The following is a 21,109-nucleotide window of genomic DNA, read 5'->3' on the forward strand; positions in this document are numbered from 1 at the left end:
TAATTAGATATAGAAGAGTTGTGTGGTCACTAAACATTTTATTTTCTGTTGAAGTTAATTCCTTTGAAATGGAGAGGATATAATGTAAACTTTAATGGCACAATCTTTACTGGTAAAATGCGGCAACAGACATCTGTCCCAAAGACATTTGATTGAACACATGTAATCATCACTTACCTCGCCACAAGGATAATACAGCAAAGCAGCAGAAGAAGAGTTTATATTTTAACATCTAAAAGTACCCATTTTTGTATTTTCCACTACTTCAGGATGGATAGTACCATATGGCTTCCACATAAGTGGACCTGTTACCAATAAACTGGGACTGATGTGTAATTACGTTTTCAGTGATTCATCTGTGAAACACCCTGGGTTATTTTACATGGAAGCATCTGGTTCACATGTGTACAGTGGTTATTCTGTGGTGATTGACATCTGTATTCTTCTAGTAAAGTCCCAGTTGTCCAGATGTGAGCCATTGCCTTCTTTCTTATACAGACAAAACCTGCATTTGAAAAATCCTTACCTCGACCCTGAATGTGAGCATTTCAATCTTCTGCACACACATACAGACACAGACAGACACACACACACCCAACTTGCACTGTGACTGGAACATAATATAAATATTTCATGCATTGTATTTCAGTTGTTGAACAGATGTATGTAGGCACCTTTATCTCTTTCTATGCTTGTTTATACCATGACATCTGTTTTAGATTGTAAGCTCAAAGAGGGCAGTGACCATGTCAATTTAATATTATGCAGACAATATCCAGTAAAGCATAATTCACCTTCAAATGTTTGTTAAGTATATGTCCATTAAGATGGTGATGTTAATGACTTTAGGGAAAATTAGAGTTTATAATCTGACTGTAAACACCTTTTTGCACTTTACGAAATATTTGCTGTAAATAGCCCAGCTTTCAATTTCACACATTATAATTAGCCAGGTAACACATAAAGCTATCTTGTTTTGAGCAGAACTACTTTACTTTATATTAGGATAATTTTATAATGATGTGTGATATGAGATTTTCAGAGAGACAAAGTTCAAGGCAAGTTTCATGAAGGTATAGGATTTTAGCTGAGGATTCAAGGGTTAGTAGAGTGTAAGCATGTAATAATGAAGGAAAAAACCTTTGAGGCAAAGAGAAAAAGGGAAAGAGGCACTGGTTAAAAGCATGGAGAAGACCAGCAGGCCTGGGTCCGAGTCCTGCATTGGCCATTTATGAATAGTGAGAACTTGGGCGAGTTGCTCAAATATCTAAGGTTTGGTTTCTCGTCTGGAAAATAGAAACCATATAAGACATAGGGTTGTTGTGACAATTACATGAATAAGGATTTTAACACAGTACTTGGCATAAGGAGAACATTTAACAACTGTTTACTGTTGTTCTTGGAACATCTAAAATTTCTAGTTGGGATTCTTATTTGCACCGAATAAGGTCAAGACTCTCATCTTATCAAGTCATCTTTTTACCTCTTAAATTATTCTCTTCAATTTCATGTATGGCAGAGTGACATCAGAGCATACTTATGTATCCTTGAATTAAAATATCAATATCTCAGTGAATAAGAAACTTCTCAATGAGTAAATCACCTTTGTTTCGTTTTTGTCCTTTTATTTGTCCTGTGCGCACAAGGCTCAGATGCCTTGTCCACTCTGACTCTTCCTGAATTCTGTTAAAAAAAGAACCTTTACCTTATCTCCAAGTTAATAATAACCATTTATTTCATGTTTAAGAAAAAAGGATTTGGCGCATACATCAGCTAGCAAACACAAAGCAATTAGCTTCTGTAATAGGTTAGATTTGTACTTGTGCTTAGTTGCTCAGTCATGTCCGACTCTTTGTGACCACCATGAACTACATGTAGCCCACCAGACTCCTCTGTCCCTGGGATTCTCCAGGCAAACATGCTGGAGTAGGTTGCCATGCCCTCCTCCAGCGGATCTTCTCCACCCAGGGATTGCACCCTCCTCTCTTACATCTCCTGCATTGGCAGATTGGTTCTTTACCACTAACACCACCTGGGATAATCTTTATTTTACTCTATTTTAATGAATTTTTAAAATTCTTTGTAATATGCATATCTATTACTTTATAAAAACCTCAAATAGTTTTTTGTTGCTTGCATCCACTAGGATGTTATAGAATTTTAAAATTTCTGTATTTGAAGCTCAAGTTTTCATAAGAAGACTTAGGATAATTCATTATTTCTTTTTACCAAATGTTTATTTTAAGAAGTAACTATTTCACCCTAAGGAATATTTTTTTAATTACGATTCAACACCCAAAATAAGGAGAGAAAATAATATAGAAAATTTATATTCATTGCTTTGTTTTAATGTTTATTTATTTAGGTATTTATTTATTTGACTGTACCAGGTCTTGGTCACAGCCTGTGGGATTTTTAGTTGTAGTATGTGGGATCTAGTTCCCTGACCAGGGATCAGACCTGGGCCCCCTGCATTGGGAATATGAAGTCTTAGCCACTGGACCACCAGGGAAGTCCCTAAACTCATAACTTTGAATGAAACCTAAATGTTACTCTATCCCCTTCTATCCTGAAAATACAATACTATAATTTTGGACCTAGAAGGGAAATTTAGATGTGGAAATAACCTTTTAACCTCATCCCACCTAAATGTTGGATATTTGGATTGGATTTGTCTGGATATTGTCTACTATTATTTTAATGAAACTCTCATAAATATAAACAAATGTTTCTCTTAAATATTCAGTGCTCTGATATAGCAGTCAATTCCATTTTCTTTATGGGAAAAGTTGCTTGAAGAAAGAAAGCAGTTATTACTGTTATGAATAAAGCTTATTTTTAATCTTAACAGTCAACTATCTCTTCAGGAGTTACGGGAAATCACCATGTAGTAAACATCAAATAGCATTTTATGTGTAACGTGTTAATTTTTATGTGTACAACTGCAAGTACAAGTAAGCCTTATATAAACACAGATGTGTTCCTGACATCTAGATTTTGAACTTAAAATGTTTTTTAACCTTATAAATCAATACTTTGTAGATACTTGATCACAGCATGTTATATTTAATGATTGAAATACATTTTTGCTCAGCTGGACTGTGATATTTTCAAATTCTGAGATTATGTTTTATTTGTTCATCTCATAGGCTAGCATAGTCCCTTACACTGATAAAATATTAATCGAAGTAAGGAATGTATGAAAAACAGGTTATTGTAATTATGTTGACCACTGCTGCTGCTGCTGCTGCTAAGTCGCTTCAGTCATGCCCAACTCTTAGCAACCCCATGGACTGCAGCCTACCAGGCTCCTCCGTCCATGGGATTTTCCAGGCAAGAGTACTGGAGTGGGGTGCCATTGCCTTCTCCATGTTGACCGCTAGTTCTCCTTAATATTTTCTAATAGTTTGTTTATATTGTAGGCTAAGTAGTCTTTGTGATCTGAGAAAAATCTATTATTTATAACATTTCTAAAAAATGTCCTTAGTTTGTTCAAACACACTTTGTTAAGAATAATTCTTTCCTAAATCATTAATCTCTTGTGTGCGGTTAAACTACACAAAGACAACCATGGTTCCTGCCTTCTGTAAATTTAAGATTCTTACAAATGGAATTTTTAGTGCTCCTTCTAGTTACTTCCAAATTTCTTAGTTACATTAATAGAAAAGTGTTCAGTGATAGATTAGGAAATGCCAAACATCTTTCTTCTTTTGCAGTTTGATAAAGGGGCCTATTTTTACAGAAAGAAAAAAAAAAAAAAGAATGACAGCAATTTAAAAGATTTTGAAAGTGTCTCTGTTTCTCCATGCATAGAGGCCCACTAACATTTTGAGAGGACTTTGGGGGTTATATATATATTTTAAGGGACATTATGATCAGGCTGTAGAATCTCACTGACTATTTTCCTTGCATGTCTATAGCCTGTTCAATTTTCATGGTTGTCTTTTGGGGCCACATGTGAATTTATGGATGACAGCTTTTCCTAATTCCAAACAAGTGTTAGAATTTCTTGGTGTAACATTTTAATTTCTGTTTATGGTTTCTGATTTTTGAAATCTGACCCCTCTTCTTCATTGGTCTTGATGGTGAGATTGTGGGTGATAATTCTCTGTTGCTAACAGGAGTCACATTTCTTCTCAGAATAAAGGATGCATGGAGCTGAAGATGTTATTTCACTTCTGACTTTTACTTGCAGTAGGAATGAAAGTGTAATTGCTTCTTATTTTTCCTTAAGCAGATAGCAGAAATTTAGATTCATCAACAGTACTAACGCTTAAGTAATAATAATAACAAGGACAACAGTTTAATGAAACTTAAGTTAATAGAAAATCCAACTAACTAGAGTCTTTTGAGTGTGTGTTTACTTAGAAGCTGACCAACATTTGCTCGTGAGGGTTTTAGCCCTGAGGATTGAAACACCATTCATTTAACCACAGATCTCCCTTCCCAACCATTCCAGTGAAGTGGAGTATAACTAAACTTAGTGGTATTTGTGTGAACTTGTAAGCATATAAATTTGTAAACATCCAAAACTACTTGAGAAAAAAATAATTTACGTTACTTCATAATGGAAAGTGAGCTAACTAGTGATCAGCAAAAGCTGTAAGAAATTAAAATTTCCTTCCTTAAGTATAAGTTTTATATGATTGCATTTCTAAAAATCTAGAGTTGCCCTTCTGATCTGGAATGGTTTTTATTCTGTGCAAATTGTGTATGAAACTAGCTAAAGCTTTTTTCATGCTCAACTCTGAGAGAAAAAAGGCAAACATCCTCAACAAGACATTTCTTAGTCTATTTCAACACACACAGTTTGTTCTTTTAGGAACTGTGCCAAATTTTGAAAGAAACAGTAATTCTAAGTCATAGTCCTTGTTCTCCAATTGCTTACAACATAAGTGACCAAAGATGTGCGGAATTAAAGTCTGTGGTTGATATTCCTTCCTTTGAAAAGTGGTTTCTATGTCTCTGCTCTTTAAATCTAGATGGGCTTTTGATGCGTTTATAAACAGTAGAATGCAGAAGTGATGCTTTTGCTTTATCAGAAGATAAAAACCAGAGACATCACTTTGCTGACAAAAGTCCACATAGGTCAAAGCTATGGTTTTTCTAGTAGTCATGTATGGATGTGAGAGCTGGACCATAGAGAAGGCTGAGCACCAAAGAATGTGCTTTCAAACTGTGGTGCTGGAGAAGACTCTTGAGAATCCTCTGGACAGCAAGGAGATCAAACTACTCAATCCTAAAGTAAACCAACCCTGAATACTCATTGGAAGGACTGATGCAGAAGCTGAAACTCCGATACTTTGGCCACCTAATGCAAAGAGCCAACTCACTGGAAAAGATCCTGATGCTGGGAAAGATTGAGGGTAGGAGGGAAAGGGGGCAGCAGAGGATTAGATGGTTGGATGGTGTCATCGACTCAATGGACATAAGTTAAGCCAACTCGGAGAAATAGTGAAGAACAGGAAGCCTGGCATGCTGCAGCCCGTGAGGTCTCAAAGAGTTGGACACCACTGAGCAACTGAACAAGAAGTCAGCAGAGGCACCTCATGCTTACAGCCCTAAGCTTTCATGGCAGAAGTCTGACTGTCCTAGGCTGCCAGGCTACAAGGAGCCAGGCCACTGAAGAGTCTCCAGGAACCAGTCCTAGTCTTTCAGGGCTCCCAGCCAGCACCAGATATGGGTGAATGAGCTTTAAGAGGACTCCAACTCCCAGCCATCATGTCAGCCCCAGTTTTCCAGTACCCCCCAGTTAAGGCCCAGACACCGTGGCACAACAACATACTATCCTCACTGTGCCCTTTCCATATTTCTGATTCACAGAGAGTATGAGCATAATAAAATTGTCATTGTTTTGTGCCACTAAGTTTAGGGTGGTTTGTTACACCGCAGTGGTTACAGGAACAAAGACCTACTTGATTTAAGATGTGCTGCAGTAGAACAGGAGATAATTAATTCCTCTGCCTAGGAAGGTTTCCCAGAAGCAAGGACATCTGAACTTGGCTTTTAGTGAAGAATAGGAGCCTACTAAGTAAAGAAGGTAGGAGAAAGAGTTCTCAAACTGAGAGAACAGTATGGAAAAGTATGGCAATGAAGACTGAATGATGCATTTGGTGGATGACAAGAAGTTTGTTGTGGAAGTGCACTGGTTAGTTAGAGCCAAAAAGGCAGACATGAAGCTAGACATTTTGTAATTTTTTTTTTTGCTATGCCAAGGGAGTTTCAACTAAAGCGTCGCTGGAGTACAAAGTAATAATCAGACTTGTGTTGTAGAAAGATAGTTCATTCATAGCAGTTGGACGATCTAAAGGAGAAAGCACTAAAAGGCAAGGAGAAAAGTCAGTAATTAGATAGTTCAGATTGCAGATGATCAAAGCCAAGATACATACATACATAGTTTTCTTATAAGAGCAAGATAAGATCAGTTAGGTAACAATGGTTATTTAAATTGCTAATCAGTTATTTACTGAATGTGTCTGTTCAAGCCTTAATAATTAAATGCTACAGCCAGTCACACATTTTGGCAAATCAAACCAATGCTTTTACAAAACATTGATCTCATTACATTTGTTAATGATACTTCTGAATGCCATGTAAAAGCTTCCTCCACTATGAATTTTGGATAATTATGATTATTTTTACATTTTTACAGACTCTGATTGCAGTGGGACATTTAAAAAAAATAAGACCAAATTGTACCAGTTAAAACACTACTGGAACCATATGTTGCATTTATGCTACTTCCTAAAAATAAACATTAGTTGACTAAAAAAAATTCTTAAAAAAAATTGGTAATTTATGTAATCATAAAGATATCACTCACAGTAAGAAAGTGTATAGTACTTAGTAAAGATATATAAACATAACACACAACTGTAGTCAACAGCTTTCTGTGTGGACTGAATTGCAGTTTAGTTGTGACTTTTGAGCTTTTCTTGAAATTGTGACACTATGCATGTAATAAACTTTTTAAGGGCAAAAAGTTTAGACAGGTCATTCTGCAATCATTCTGAGCACATGAACTGAACCCTCCATGGCTTGTTCTGCCTTATCTCACAGTGACTTGTCACCAGCTGTGAGGTATAGTGATTTGTTTTAAAAACAGTCTATACAATAGTTTTACTTTACACTTTGGTTGTATTTTTAAAGTCAACTGTAAAGTTTAATCTTTTTAATTCAAAATCAGAATCCTCAGAATTTTGTAGATTGCTTCCATCTGCCTTCTCGCAGTTTCTGGCACATTTCCTTAAGACAGACAGAACATCTCCCAGAATTTGAGCAGAGACCCTCTACATTTGCCAGTAATACCACATTATGTGTATACTTTGTGAAGAAATGTTTTTTGTTTGTTCTTTTTTCTGTATCACTTATTTGATACTCATTTTATCTAAAAGTTATATGAGGTTGATGATTGTCCAGGATAGTTTGTCTTCTTTAGAACTTCTGGCTGCCACATGATCCTTGGCCACCCGTTCCATGAAAAGCCCAGAAAATATTCAGCAACGATTTGGGGCAGACTGCTACTCAGTAGATTAGAAGAGAAGGAGATAGGTAGGTCACAGCACAGGATGCCACTCAGGACAGGTTTGCTGCTTGGTGAGCCAAGGAATTAATTAGCATGGGTAATTTTGAGAATACTAAGAATTAAGTCCACTAGCAAGTGCTAAAATAATGGGAAAATCTAATTAAAATAGAAACCAAATTTTCTTACTGTAAAACAAAAGATCACAGAACTTCAAGAGAGAAAGAGAAGGCAAGGCAAGGGAGGAGAAGGAGAAACCTCACAAAGCAGAGTATTTATTTGCCAGGAAACTGCATTCATTCTTATTTATTTATAGGTAAAGAAAAAAAAAAAGGCTACCAGTGTAAAAATTCAAGTATCTCCCTGAAGAAAAAAAGCAAGTGCTTTTTAAGTGTTAGAAAAGAGGTTTACTAGTGATAAGGGTAATTAAGGATCAAAACTAGGTTCTGAAGAGGACAGAATGAGTCCATACAGCAGTACATAACCAGTTTTTTTTTTAAGTCACATTGTTTATTGGTCCAAAATAAATATGAGCAATTGTTAGGTTCGATTTGAGTCTGGTGTACAAGGTCGCTGAAAGTGCCGCGTTTGGACAGATTATAATAATTTGCAGGCCCAGTGCAAAATGAAAACGCAGAGCCCCTTTGTTCAGAATTATTAAGAATTTCAAGATAGTGACAACAGAACATGAAAGCAGAGATGAAGCCCCTCTAAGCTTGTGGCCTTGTGTGACTGACAGCAACGTCATACACCCACGAAGGTGGCATTGTCTGTGGTTCTTTAACAGCCTTACTCATTAGAGCTGTTAGTGAAACAGCTGTTATCCCCTAGACAAGGGCTGTTGTTAGTGTAGATTCAGGGGAGCTCAGCACTCAGGGTTACCTCCGCCTTGGAGCATTTGTTTGTTCCCTTTGTATCCCAAGCATCTCGCACAGTCTCTGACCCATGGTAAGCAAGCAGTAAATAGTGGATAGGGTAGATGATGGATGATGTGACTGCCAGCCTCTCTCAATGACTCTGATTCTGGTTCAGTTCATCTCTAGATAAGAAGCCCCAGTGTGGATTCTTTTTCATTTCAGTTCAGATTGCCCAGACCTTGCAGATGCCTCCGCCCATCAGCTTGGAGGTTTCTTTTAGCTCTGGGCCTTGGGAGTCCTGCACTTACTCAGGTCTGTTTCTCTCTTAAGTGATCCTGAAACGTTTAAACTCATAGATTAGAATAATATTTGAGCCATAACCAAGTTAAGGCTAGACTAATGCTTCCTCCTCCATACCCCCGGTAAAAAGATGTCTACCTCTTAACTCCTGGAAACCGACACTGTGTTAGAGCACATGACAGAAGAAAATTAAGGTTGCAGATAGATTAAAGTCGCTAACTAGCTGACCCTAAAAGTGGCTAAATTATCCTGGATTAACCAGATAGGTCCAGTGTATCACAAAGGCTGTTCAAGAAGAGAGAGGCAGGAGAGTCAGAGGAAGAAATGAGACCAAGGAAGCAGGGTCAGAGTGAGATGCTAAGAGAAGGTACCCACCTGCATTGCCGGCTTTGAGAATGGAGAAAGGGAGTAGCCTCTGGAAAACTCTCCTCTGGGGCTTCCAGAGAGGAACACAGCTCTGCCAGCACCTTCATTTTAGCCCAGTGAGACGTGGGTCAGATTGCTGACCTCCAGAACTGTAAGATAATGAATTTGTGTTGTTTTAAGCCACTGTGTTATGGTGATTAGTTACAGCAGCCGCAGGAAACCAACAGCTGGTTCCACATGGTGGCAAAACGATCACTCCTGGTCCCTGGTTCATTAGGAGTCACTAACCTCCATGGAAGGGCATTATTTTCTGCCCATGTGTTTTCCACTTCTCTTGGTAGCCTGAAGTAGAGTCCTCTGTGTGTGTGTGTGTTTTCTGTGTTTTTAATTTCCTTCATTGGACCACTATAATACATTTTTGGGTTCAGGCTAGTAGATGTTTCATTCTAGAGAAAGAAATCAATGCAGGCTGTTCCATGAACACTAGTTTCTTGGGATATTAGTAGTTGAGAGAGAGTGAAAAAAGAGGTTTCAGCTGCCAAATTCATTTGTAAAACTGAGGATAACCAAGCTACGTTTCTTTTTCATAAAACATTAAAAATATAATCTGTGTATAAATAGTTTTTTTAAATCGTGATAGTTTAAGAGAATGTCCAGCAAAAATTATCCATCCTTCAACTCAAGCTCCTCTCTCCAGAGTCAGCCATTGCTAGTTTCTTGTGAATCCTTCCAGAGATATTCTGATATTATATATATATATATATATATGTATATATATGTATAAATGCACATACACAACATATATAAATGTGTGTGTGTACACACACACTCTGATTTTCTACACACACTTTCCTGTACCTTGCTTTAATTTTACTTAATAATTAAACAAGTTTATGGAAGAACTTCAATAGCTTTAAATGTATAATATGCACATGAAACACTTACAGGACTTAATGGAGAAAAATAAATATTTTCCAAACATTTGGACCACAGATTTCATTTTTTAGAGTGAAATCTTTTTCATTTAGAGTACCTTTTCAGACACACTGAACAACACCAAGCTGCCTTCCTCTGAAATAGAAATAAGAATGAATGACTCCCATGTACAGACGTAACAAGAAGGGTATGGATTTCGGAGTAAGGGAAACCTAGACTAATGTCCTCATTCCACTGTTGACCTGCCTGCCTGCTCACATGCATGTTTACTGGCTGTGTGGCTTTGGGCAGGTTGCTTAACTTACTGAGCCTTCTTAATAATACTGTTTACCTCATCCGGTCATTTGTTTATTAATTAAAACATGAACTCATTGGAACATGGATGAGCTTGGGTGTGTAAAGCAGAGTCATTCTACTTGAGAAGCTTCTAGTCTAGTGAGGGAAGCTTCATTTGTAGCACACCAAGTGGCAAAAAACAGTGGCCTATCTTAAAACTAAAGTTGTGGAAAGTCATTTTCTATTAATATGACAGTTTTCTACTTTTATAGGCACAGATCACTAGAAACAAATGTCACCTATACCACTTCAAAACTTGTAAGGAATACAGGAAGTTTAACATAGGATTTTTCAAGTATTAATTTTTTTTAAGTATGTATGGACTTTGATATTGCTCATCTAATGAATTATCAGAGTAATGTTATTTATCTAAATTAAGTAAGAAGGACGAAATCCTTCCATTTATCGTGAAATTCTTGCATAAATTCTGGCATGGTTGTGGATTATGGACGTATTTATCTTAATGTCTTGTGACTTTAGATGTTGAGTTAGATAGAACTAGATAATCTTATTTTCAGACTCATAAAATGAATATTTTACAGAGAAATTGTATAATTATTCTTTCCCAGTATCTATAAGGTATACAAGTGCATTTTAGCATTGGTTGTTTACTCTTCATAATTCTCTTTTCTGTGTTTTATTCAAAGTTACTCATTTCAAAGCATATTTCTATTTTCTTATTGTTCTTGATAAACAGCAAAGGAATATTCATTAGAAAAAAATGTTTAGGAATTTAATTGCAAATAGCTAATGCAATTTCTTTTATTTGCCATTTGGTTGCCAGAAAAAAAAGCTTCAGCCTCTTTTCATTTTCTCAGACCGTAGAAATGCTGTCTTGGTCTGTTGAATTCCAGACAATGTTCAACACTTGTTTTACTGAATTCTGATGACTTCAGTCTGTTAATTTATTTGGGAGACACTTTTGGTTTTTATAAGGTCAGCTAGAAATGTGTAGCTATTTTCCCATTTATTTGAGGTTCAAATATTTTTTAAAATACTAATATTTAACTTGAAAATACAGTGGTAACTTTGGTGATGTCAAATCTTTAAGCCCATTATTTATAACTTTTGCATTTAAAAGATGTTTCTCTGAGTTTGTTCCATAATGGCAACTCTGTTAAGGCCAGTATGATAGCTGCCTAGTTATTTAATAGTAGCAAGTACCTAATACTTGAACTTGCCTATTTTTTGTCATCATTTTGATGATGGTTCGATTTGTTACATTCTGAAAAACAAGCCATTAAGTACTTGACTTTTATTATTGCCAGGTAATGTATGTCCCAGCCAGTGCTCAGTTCTGTTTGTCTCCATTGCATTGCCCTTACCGCATCTCTCATCTTCATCCCTGCTGCACATCTGACCTTTACCCCAGTCCCAGAGGAGAGTCAGAGATGAGATGAGTGGGTGTCAGGCAAGTTGGTAGTAAAGGAAAGCTCTCTCTCTCTCTCTGTTTATACATAGATAGATAGATATAGATATAACTTTCATCATAATGTGAGAGAAAGAGCTACTTCAGATGCTCTACACTGGTGGCCAGGCAGGCATTGACCATTGGCCATTTTGCTAGATTTTTGCTGTGATGGCTGCAGTCTGAGAACTTAAGACTATCTTTCCTCCCCGAAGAAAACATTGTCTGTTCTTCTTGTCTATAATGAATCACAAGCATAGCAACATCCTTCCAGGTTATTCTTCTCAACTCCAGATAATTCTTAGTGGGTGAAATAATTTACCTAACGTGTATTTACAGATTCAGCAGTCAAAGTTGTATAGAAACCCAGCATTTTGGGTGGGAAATGGGAGTAGCACAAGCCGTGGGCATACAAAATACACTAGGTCCTTGGCTTCTGCAACAGCTCTCTTGCCTAATTCTCCCCATAACTTTTGAATCATTCTATTTCAATCTTTTATTCATCTCTCTCTCTTGCCATCTGCCTCTGCAGTTTTCACATTTCCTGAGATTCTATAAGGCTTTCCACATTGACTCAGTGCTAAAGAACCCATGTGTCAGTGCAGGAGACATGAATTTGATCCCTGGGTTGGGAGATCCCCTGGAAGAAGGAACTGGCAACCCACTCCAGTATTCTTGCCTGGGAAATCCCAGGGACAGAGGAGCCTGACACGCTACAGTCCACAGGGTCTCAAAGAGCTGGACATGACTGAGCGCACACACGTGCACAGGCTTCTTTACCGAACATTTTGTCTCGGGTAGACTCTCTCTGGGCGTCTCTTCAGCTCATTTGTCTTCAGCGGCCAGTGATATGACAGTAACTGCTATCTCTGTACATGTAGTCCAGTAATCTCCCCTGAGCTCTACATTTATAAGCTTATATATTATAAGCATTCACCTACTCAGCATCTGTCTCTATTTGGGTATCGTGTGGTCACTTCAGGCTGACTCATTATAACTGAAATAGAATCCTTTATGCATAGTACTCAACTTGCCCCTTCTGTGTCCCTGTTTTCACAACAGCCAAAATCAGAAGACTCCGAAATCTGAGAGCATTGTAATGAGAAAACAAATAAGATCCCAAACTATTACGTGTATACACAGATACATACATACCCGTGTTCAAAGAGTAACATTATATAGTTTTGCATGTTTTTGACTTTAAGTAGATAGAACCATATTGTGTATTATTTTGTGCCTTGCTTTTTTGCTCAACATCTCATGTTTGAGATTCATGCATGTGTGTATGCCGTTGTGTGAAAAATCTATAATTTACTTGCTCATTTTTTCTGTAGAGAGACATTTGGGTAGTTTTCAGTTTTTCACTATTATAAACAATGCACATTTGTTTACTATCTCCTGACACACATATGCAAATATTTGCCAGAGTATGTAACTAGAAGCAGAATTCCTGGTTATAAGTACATAAATCTTCATATACCTGGACAGTTATTGCCAAATTGTTATCTAAAGTGGTTTCAAATATTTACACTCCAGCCAGTAGTAATTCATCTTGTCATTTCATGTTCTCTGTGATCTTTGCTATTGTTGGACATTTTTGTTTTTGCTAATCTGGTGTAAAATACTTTATCCTGTTTTTTATTTGCTTGGTTGAAATTTCCTTGGTTTCTAATGAAGTTGAGATAATTATCATATGCTTATTTGGCCCCACTGTTCCCTCTTCTTGGAAGTTTCTGTAGTCTTTGGCATATGCTTTTAAATTATGTTGGGTTTTTTTTAATTGTTTGTACCTTTGGATAATAATCCTTTGTTAGTAGCATATGTTGCAGTATTTCCTCTCAATTTGTGATTTCTTCCATCTCTTTAAGATGTTTGTACTTATTTCTTATGCCTCTAATGTAACTGAATTTATCTATCTTTATCTTCATGGTTTCACTTTCTGCCTTAAAAAAAAGAACATCTCTATTCTAAGATCCTGAACATATTTTGCTTTATTTTCTTCTAAATGCTTTAAAGTTTTGCCTTTTCTCATTTAATTGTTTAATTCACCTGGAGTTGAATTGTATGTGTATCGTGTATAGTTTGTTCTTCTTGTTTAGTCAGTAAGTCATGTCTGACTCTTTTGCAACACCATGACTATAGGCCACCAAGCTCTTCTGTCCATGGGATTTCTCAGGCAAGAATACTGAAGTGGGTCGCCATTTCCTTCTCCAGTTAACCCATATACAAATTGACTTTTGGTTTTTGACTTTAGAACCATTGTTCATGTCATAGTCAAAGGAGAATAATTTGTCAAGTGTCATAATGCCATCAATCATTATACATCTTCCTAAACCTCTCAGTCTGCTCAAATTGGCTCGTTGACATTTTTTCAGAAATATTGTTTTCAGAGTATGTTATAAAATGCAAGTAGTTCACTCTAAACAATACTGATGGTTCTCATTTGATAAGAAAAGACTGATATTACAGCCATGCTGATATCAGTGTTAAACCTGACTGAGAAAATTTCTTTACAAAATGAGCCAATAACTAGAAATATCATTTTAAAAGTTGTTGGTAATCTAACTCTGAGAAATTTAAAAGAGAAAGTCAATTATTCATTCTAACATTTTAGGGAAGCTTTCCCAGGATGAGTAATTCTTGTGCCAGTCTAACTTTTGATCTACACTATTAATTAGATGGTGGTAATGCAGTTTGATTCAAGCTCTAGTGTGTGTGTGTTTGTGTGTATTTTAATGCAGTGTGAAATCAAGTTATAAAACATAGAACTCTCTGCAACTATATTATTGAGGCTATGCTGCTGCTGCAGCTAAGTCACTTCAGTCATGTCCGACTCTGTGCAACCCCATAGATGGTAGCCCACCAGGCTCCCCCATCCCTGGGATTCTCCAGGCAAGAACACTGGAGTAGGTTGCCATTTCCTTCTCCAATGCATCAAAGTGAAAAGTGAAAATGAAGTCACTCAGTTGTGTCCGACTCTTAGTGACCCCATGGACTGCAGCCTACCAGGCTCCTCCATCCATGGGATTTTCCAGGCAAAAGTACTGGAGTAGGTTGACATTGCCGTCTCCATATTGAGGCTATAGCCATTTTTTAATAAGGCTGTCATGTTCTGGAGAAGCTTCATTTATTCACTTTATTTGAAAAGTCCTTATACTTTAGCCTTTGTGCAATGATGATTTCTCATTCTGTCATTAACCTTTCCTTTTTAATTCATAGTTTTCATTTATTCTACAGGTATTTATTGAGAGCTTGTATTTTGCAAAGTAGTCTATTTGAGCATAACTATCTCAGAATTTAGGGACTAAAGGAACTCCAGGATCTTTTATATTAACCCTAACTTCAACAATTTAAATTAAGACACTGACATCCAGAAGTGTGCCATCACTTGCCGAAACCTTAATGTGATAAAGCATGAATAAAGATCTCCCAACCTGGATTCAGAATTCTTCCTGTTGAACCATGTTGCCCATAAAAACTAAAAATATACTTTAATCCTAAGTCTTAATATAATGTTTATAACACTCCTAAAGGAATTTTGTGAACAAAATATATTACAATCCTTGCCTTAAAGCTACTTATAAAATGTTGAGGATGAAAAACATATTTGAAAATAAATGGAGAAGGTAAAAAGTTTAACTGAAAGCTTCATGAGGGGCAGATTATGTGTCAGTTCAGTTTAGTTCAGTTCAGTCACTCAGTCATGTCCGACTCTTTGCAACCCCATGAGTAGCAGCACGCCAGGCCTCCCTGTCCATCACCAACTCCCAGAGTTCACTCAGATTCACATCCATCGAGTCAGTGATGCCATCCAGCCATCTCATCCTCTGTCGTCCCCTTCTCTTCCTGCCCCCAATCCTTCCCAACATCAAAGTATTTTCCAATGAATCAACTCTTCGCATGAGGTGGCCAAAGTACTGGAGCTTCAGCTTTAGCATCATTCCTTCCAAAGAACATCCAGGACTGATCTCCTTCAGAATGGACTGGTTGGATCTCCTTGCAGTCCAAGGAACTCTCAAGAGTCTTCTCCAACACCACAGTTCAAAAGCATCAATTCTTTGGCGCTCAGCTTTCTTCACAGTCCAACTCTCTCACCCATACATGACTACTGGAAAAACCATAGCCTTGACTAGACGGACCTTAGTCGGCAAAGTAATGTCTCTGCTTTTGAATATGCTGTCTAGGTTGGTCATAACTTTTCTTGCAAGGAATAAGCATCTCCAATCCAATTTGATATATTTCCCTAACACAGTGAGCTGATCATAGTACATATTTAAGTATTGATTAAATGAAAAACTATGTATTGAAATATTGGATGCAGATATTAGGTACTTTAAATGATCAGAGAAAATAAAAACTAACCTCAATTTGGAAAGTAAAAACAAAAAAAAGAAGTCTTCATGGAAGATTTAGAACTTAAAGTGGGCCATAACTAATGGTTGCAATTTAATTAGAAGTAGAGGAACTCACATTTTAAAAATACTTGTTTAGCTCACTTTCTATTAAGACTTTAGATACAGGTTCTCTGAGTTATTTGCTTTCAGACTTCACCTCTTAGCATGAGTGCTTGGAATAAGCATGTTCATGAAAAAATAACATGATAAATATGCTAAGATATGGGTATAAGGATTTTAATTGTTGTATTATTTATAAGAGCATTAAGAAATAGAACCAACCCAAACAGTCATCAGTGGATTAATTGTTAGTACAAACAATTTAAGATTAATGTTGAGTATAGTGGAGGTGATGGAATTCCAGCTGAGCTATTCAAATCTTAAAAGATGATGCTGTTGATGTGCTGCACTTAATATGCCAGCAAATATGGAAAACTAAGCAGTGGCCACACAACTGGAAAAGGTCAGTCCCAAGGAAAGGCATTGCCAAAGAATGCTCAAACTACCACACAATTGCACTCATCTCACACCCTAGCAAAGTAAAGCTCAAAATTCTCCAAATGAGGCTCCAACAGTATGTGAACCAAGAACTTACAGATGTTCAAGCTGGTTTTAGAAAAGGCAGAGGAACCAGAGATCAAATTGGATCCATTGGGTCATCGAAAAAGCAAGAGGGTTCCAGAAAAACATCTACTTCTGCTTCATTGAGTACACCAAAGCCTTTGACTGTGTGGATCACAACAAACTGTGGAACATTCTTCAAGAGATGGGAATACCAGACCACCTCACCTGCCTCCTGAGAAACCTGTATGCAGGTCAAGAAGTAATAGTTAGAACCGGGCATGGAACAATGGACTGGTTCCAAATTGGGAAAGGAGTATGTCAAGGCTGTATATTGTCACCATGCTTATTTAACTTATATGCAGAGTACATCATGCAAAATGCCTGGCTGAATGAAGCAGAAGCTGGAATCAAGATTGCCGGGAGAAATACCAATAACCTCAGATATGCAGATGATACCACCCTTATGGCAGAAAGTGAAGAAGAACTAAAGAGCCTCTTGATGAAATTGAAAGAGGAGAGTGACAAAGTTGGCTTAAAGCTCAACATTCATAAAACTAAGATCATGGCATCCTGTCCCATCACTTCATGGCAAATAGATGGGGAAACAATGGAAACAGTGAGAGACTTTATTTTCTTGGGCTCTAAAATCACTGCAGATGGTGATTGCAGGCACAAAATTAAAAGGTGCTTGCTCCTTGGAAGAAAAGATATGACAAGCCCAGACAGCATATTAAAAAGCAGAGGCATAACTTTGTCAACAAAGGTCCATATAGTCAAAGCTATGGTTTTTCCAGTATTCATGTATAGATGTGAAAGTTAGACCATGAAGAAGTCTGAATGCCAAACAATTGATGTTTTTGAGCTGTGGTGTTGGAGAAGATTCTTGAGAGTCCCTTGGACTGCAAGGAGATCCAACAAGTCAATCCTAAAGGAAATCAGTCCTAAATATTCATTGGAAGGACTGATGCTGAAGGTCCAGTCTCTTGGCCATCTGTTGAGAAAGCTAACTCATTAGAAAAGACCCTGATGCTGGGAAAGATTGAAGGCAGGAGGAGAAGCAGATGACAGAGGACAAGATGGCTGGATGGCAGCACTGACTCAATGGACATGAGTTTGAGCAAGCTCCAGGAGATGGTGAAAGACAGGGAAATATGTGCTGCCGTCCAGAAGCTGCAAAGAGCCAGACATGACCGAGCAACTCAACAGCAACAACAGCAGCAATAGATCTATATTTTTCAACATGGCAGAAATACTGATAATATATTTTAGAGTAAAAACATTAAGCTGCAAAATTATATATATGATCTCATATTTGTAAAGAAAAACATGAAAACACAAATAATGCAAAGCAGGATGGTGAACATTTTAATTTTCTTTTTCATGCTTTTCAGAATTTTTATAAAGTCTTTCAATAAACATGTGTTACTTATAAAAATGTTTAAACTTTTTATCTGGGTGTGGGAGAGTTCTAAATTTATTCTCTTCACTTACCACAAATATGAAATCTGTAGAACAGTGATCTCCATTCATGGAACAGCTTTCACTAAGCACCTACTATGTACTAGACACTAAGAACAGAAGTGTCAAAATCTCTTTCCTGGGCTCCTCATGGCTAGAAAGAGTGGAAATCTGAAATGGAGAAACAGGGATCAATTCCCTTCAAACTTGTCATTTCAGAGTGGTCCCTTTGTCCTATACTGCTTTTTTTTTTTTTTAAACGAAATTGATGGCTGTCTGTGTTGTGCTTGTACAGTGTCTAGACTATGAATAAAATTACAGAAGTTTTTCCATGTATGACTTTTTAATTAAAATAATTCAACTCTCTCTTTTGCTAGAAGAAAAAGTAATTCTAAGATATTTAGAGCTAGACAAAAATGTGTAATGTGTTTTGAGCTGACATTGAGAACTTATACATGTAATAATTATGCTTTTGTTCTGCACTGTATAATTTTCTCCTTCTATAGAATATATTTTCAGAAATTTAATTACATGTTAAAGTAATTATGTCAGTATTTGCTGTTAATTTTAATACTGATTCTCCCAGAGGGTAGTACTTGTCATCTTGAGAATGCACTAATGCCTGGCACTTCAGCATTCCTGTGAGGGTTAGGTTGTCCAAACTTGGCTTGCTCAGGATAAGACAGAGCTGTCCCAGGTCTAATGGCAGCCAGCCATGATTAATTGTATGCAGTCATGAGGCCAAGGAGGACCCTGTAGAGGATTCAGCTTTAGCAATCTGTACAACTAAGTATGAGTACAGGCTTTTGGAAATACTCATCTAAACATACTCAACATTTGGGGATTTTTAGTTGATTATTCTTTTAAATTAAAGAGGCTATTAGCAGGAGCACTGTTATAGTTTATTTTGTATCAAGGACTAAAAATAATGGTTTCCAAATGTTTTGTAGGAATTTATAACCATTTTCATTGATAATATCTCATTTAATCTTTAGACCACCTCTGAGGCAGGTAGTATTATCTCAGTTTTACAGGTGAGAGAACAGGTTCAGTTAGATTGACTTGCCTGAAGTCACCTAGCTAATAAGAAATAGACCTGAATTCCAACCTAAGAGTCCTGACTTCAAATCCTGTTCTTTTTTAGCTATACCAAACTTTGTGATTGGAAATATGGGTATTTCTTTGCATATTACTAGGTTGATTCTGATAAGGTTCGTACAAGGGCATAAATATACATTCCTAAGCTCATCTTTTGATTAAGCTGTTACCTTCCAGTTCACCACTTTTAAGACTAATTATGAGTTAGTGATCATGCCTTTTACCCTAGGACTCAGAGAATATTTACGTAAATATAGAGGTTAGTCCATTGATATAGTAACTGCAGTACTGAAACTGAAGAAATTCACTCACTAAAGGAAGGTATGTAGATTCAGTAAATGAATGTGGACCAACAGCATTTCATCAACAGCTGCTAATACAACAAGGCATTATATACACATGTACAATTGAATGACCCCTAAAAGAAATTTATGTGATCAGAACTTCCTGCTGTTGAGCTTCAAATGCATGTTCATAGTTAGAATTTAAAGGAGGTGAAGGAAAATGTAAATTGTTTTGAAATTATTAAAGAAATGGATTGAGAAACCTTCTGTATCTTGACATAAAAATACAGCATAGAGAATATCTCATTTCTTGACCTTAATTATGAATATTGTAGTAAGGCGTTTGAATTTTCATTAGCTCAGAAAAGAGGCAGATTAATTCCAAAGCAGTTAAAGAAATTAAATTCCTTTCATTTATCTTTATGTTAATGCAACAGTTTGGAACAGGGTTTAACTTTTATTTCACTTATGTGTCTCTTAAAATTTTCTTTTATTCTATATGTAGGTTTTCAAAATAAAATTATTTTGATTTTTTTCTTTTTACTCTAGGCTTGATCCTCCACTACCTGAGATGCCGAAAAAGGATCATGGCTCAGCTGAAAACATGTCCTTAGAAACTCTAAGAAATAGTAGTCCAGGAGACCTCTTTGATGAGATTTAATTGTCTCAAAAAGTACTTTGATATTCACAAGACTATGTTTTCTATCCCATTCTTTAAACTGCAAAAACAAAATTTCAACTCAGCAGCGGCCCTTAGGGCACCTTACGATTTAATTACATACACAGTGAGCTGAAACCATCGTGCAAAATGGATTACACATGTATATGAAAATATGATTTGATGACAGTGGTACATTATTCTAATATGTTTATTCAGCATGCCTGTAATTACATAAAATCTCAGACCTTTTTATTGCAAAGGTCACATGTACCTTATTCATTTCATACATATTATATGTAATAGCTGTCTATCCTGTCTAGGAAGATTTTGAAAATAGGACAAATAGAATGTCTACAAATTCTTTTTCAAATAATCATATTCTAAACACTGATGTTTGAGTATTTTAATTTGTGAAATGATGTGCAAAATCTAGTTTAGTTTTTGCACAATCTGAAAATTTGGTGATAAAACTTTTGATTGAAGATTTTGTATTCTCAATAAAATGTTATCTTGCTTAACTTTTTCCTTTACTATAGTATCAGGTCTTTACAGAGTGCATATTAATGTAAATGTAACATCGTTTTGTATCAAAGCATGTTTTTCAGAGATCTCAAGATCTCAGAACGATTGTACTGTTGGTCCCTCTGCCTAGAATGTTGATCTTTGTACATTTGGTTATTTTCACCTTTCAGATCTAGAATCAGATGTCTCCTACTCCAAGGTGCTTGCTCTGAAATATACTTTAAAAAAGATGTGCATATTCCCAGTCATTCTATCCCATTGGAATGTTTTTTTCACTCTATGTATCACTCGGCTTCCCTGGTGGCTCAGAGGGTAAAGAATCTACCTGCAATGCGGGAGACTTGGGTTCAATCCCTGGGTTGGGAAGATTCCCTGGAGAAGGGAATGGCTACCCACCCCAGCA

General features: G+C 36.6%; 1 protein-coding gene across 1 annotated transcript in view; it reads left to right on the forward strand.

The window, feature by feature from the left end:
• The window catches only part of XRCC4 (X-ray repair cross complementing 4), a 251,339-nt gene extending 230,834 nt beyond the window's left edge, over nucleotides 1-20,505 (forward strand). Inside the window, exon 7 of the mRNA XM_052643934.1 lies at nucleotides 20,073-20,505. Coding sequence (XP_052499894.1) covers nucleotides 20,073-20,184 — 112 coding nt within the window. The 3' untranslated portion in view covers nucleotides 20,185-20,505. The remainder of the gene's footprint in view (nucleotides 1-20,072) is intronic.
• The last annotated feature ends 604 nt before the right edge of the window (nucleotides 20,506-21,109 follow it).

The sequence above is a fragment of the Budorcas taxicolor genome, chromosome 7, assembly GCF_023091745.1.
Source record: "Budorcas taxicolor isolate Tak-1 chromosome 7, Takin1.1, whole genome shotgun sequence".
Lineage (NCBI taxonomy): Eukaryota > Metazoa > Chordata > Mammalia > Artiodactyla > Bovidae > Budorcas > Budorcas taxicolor.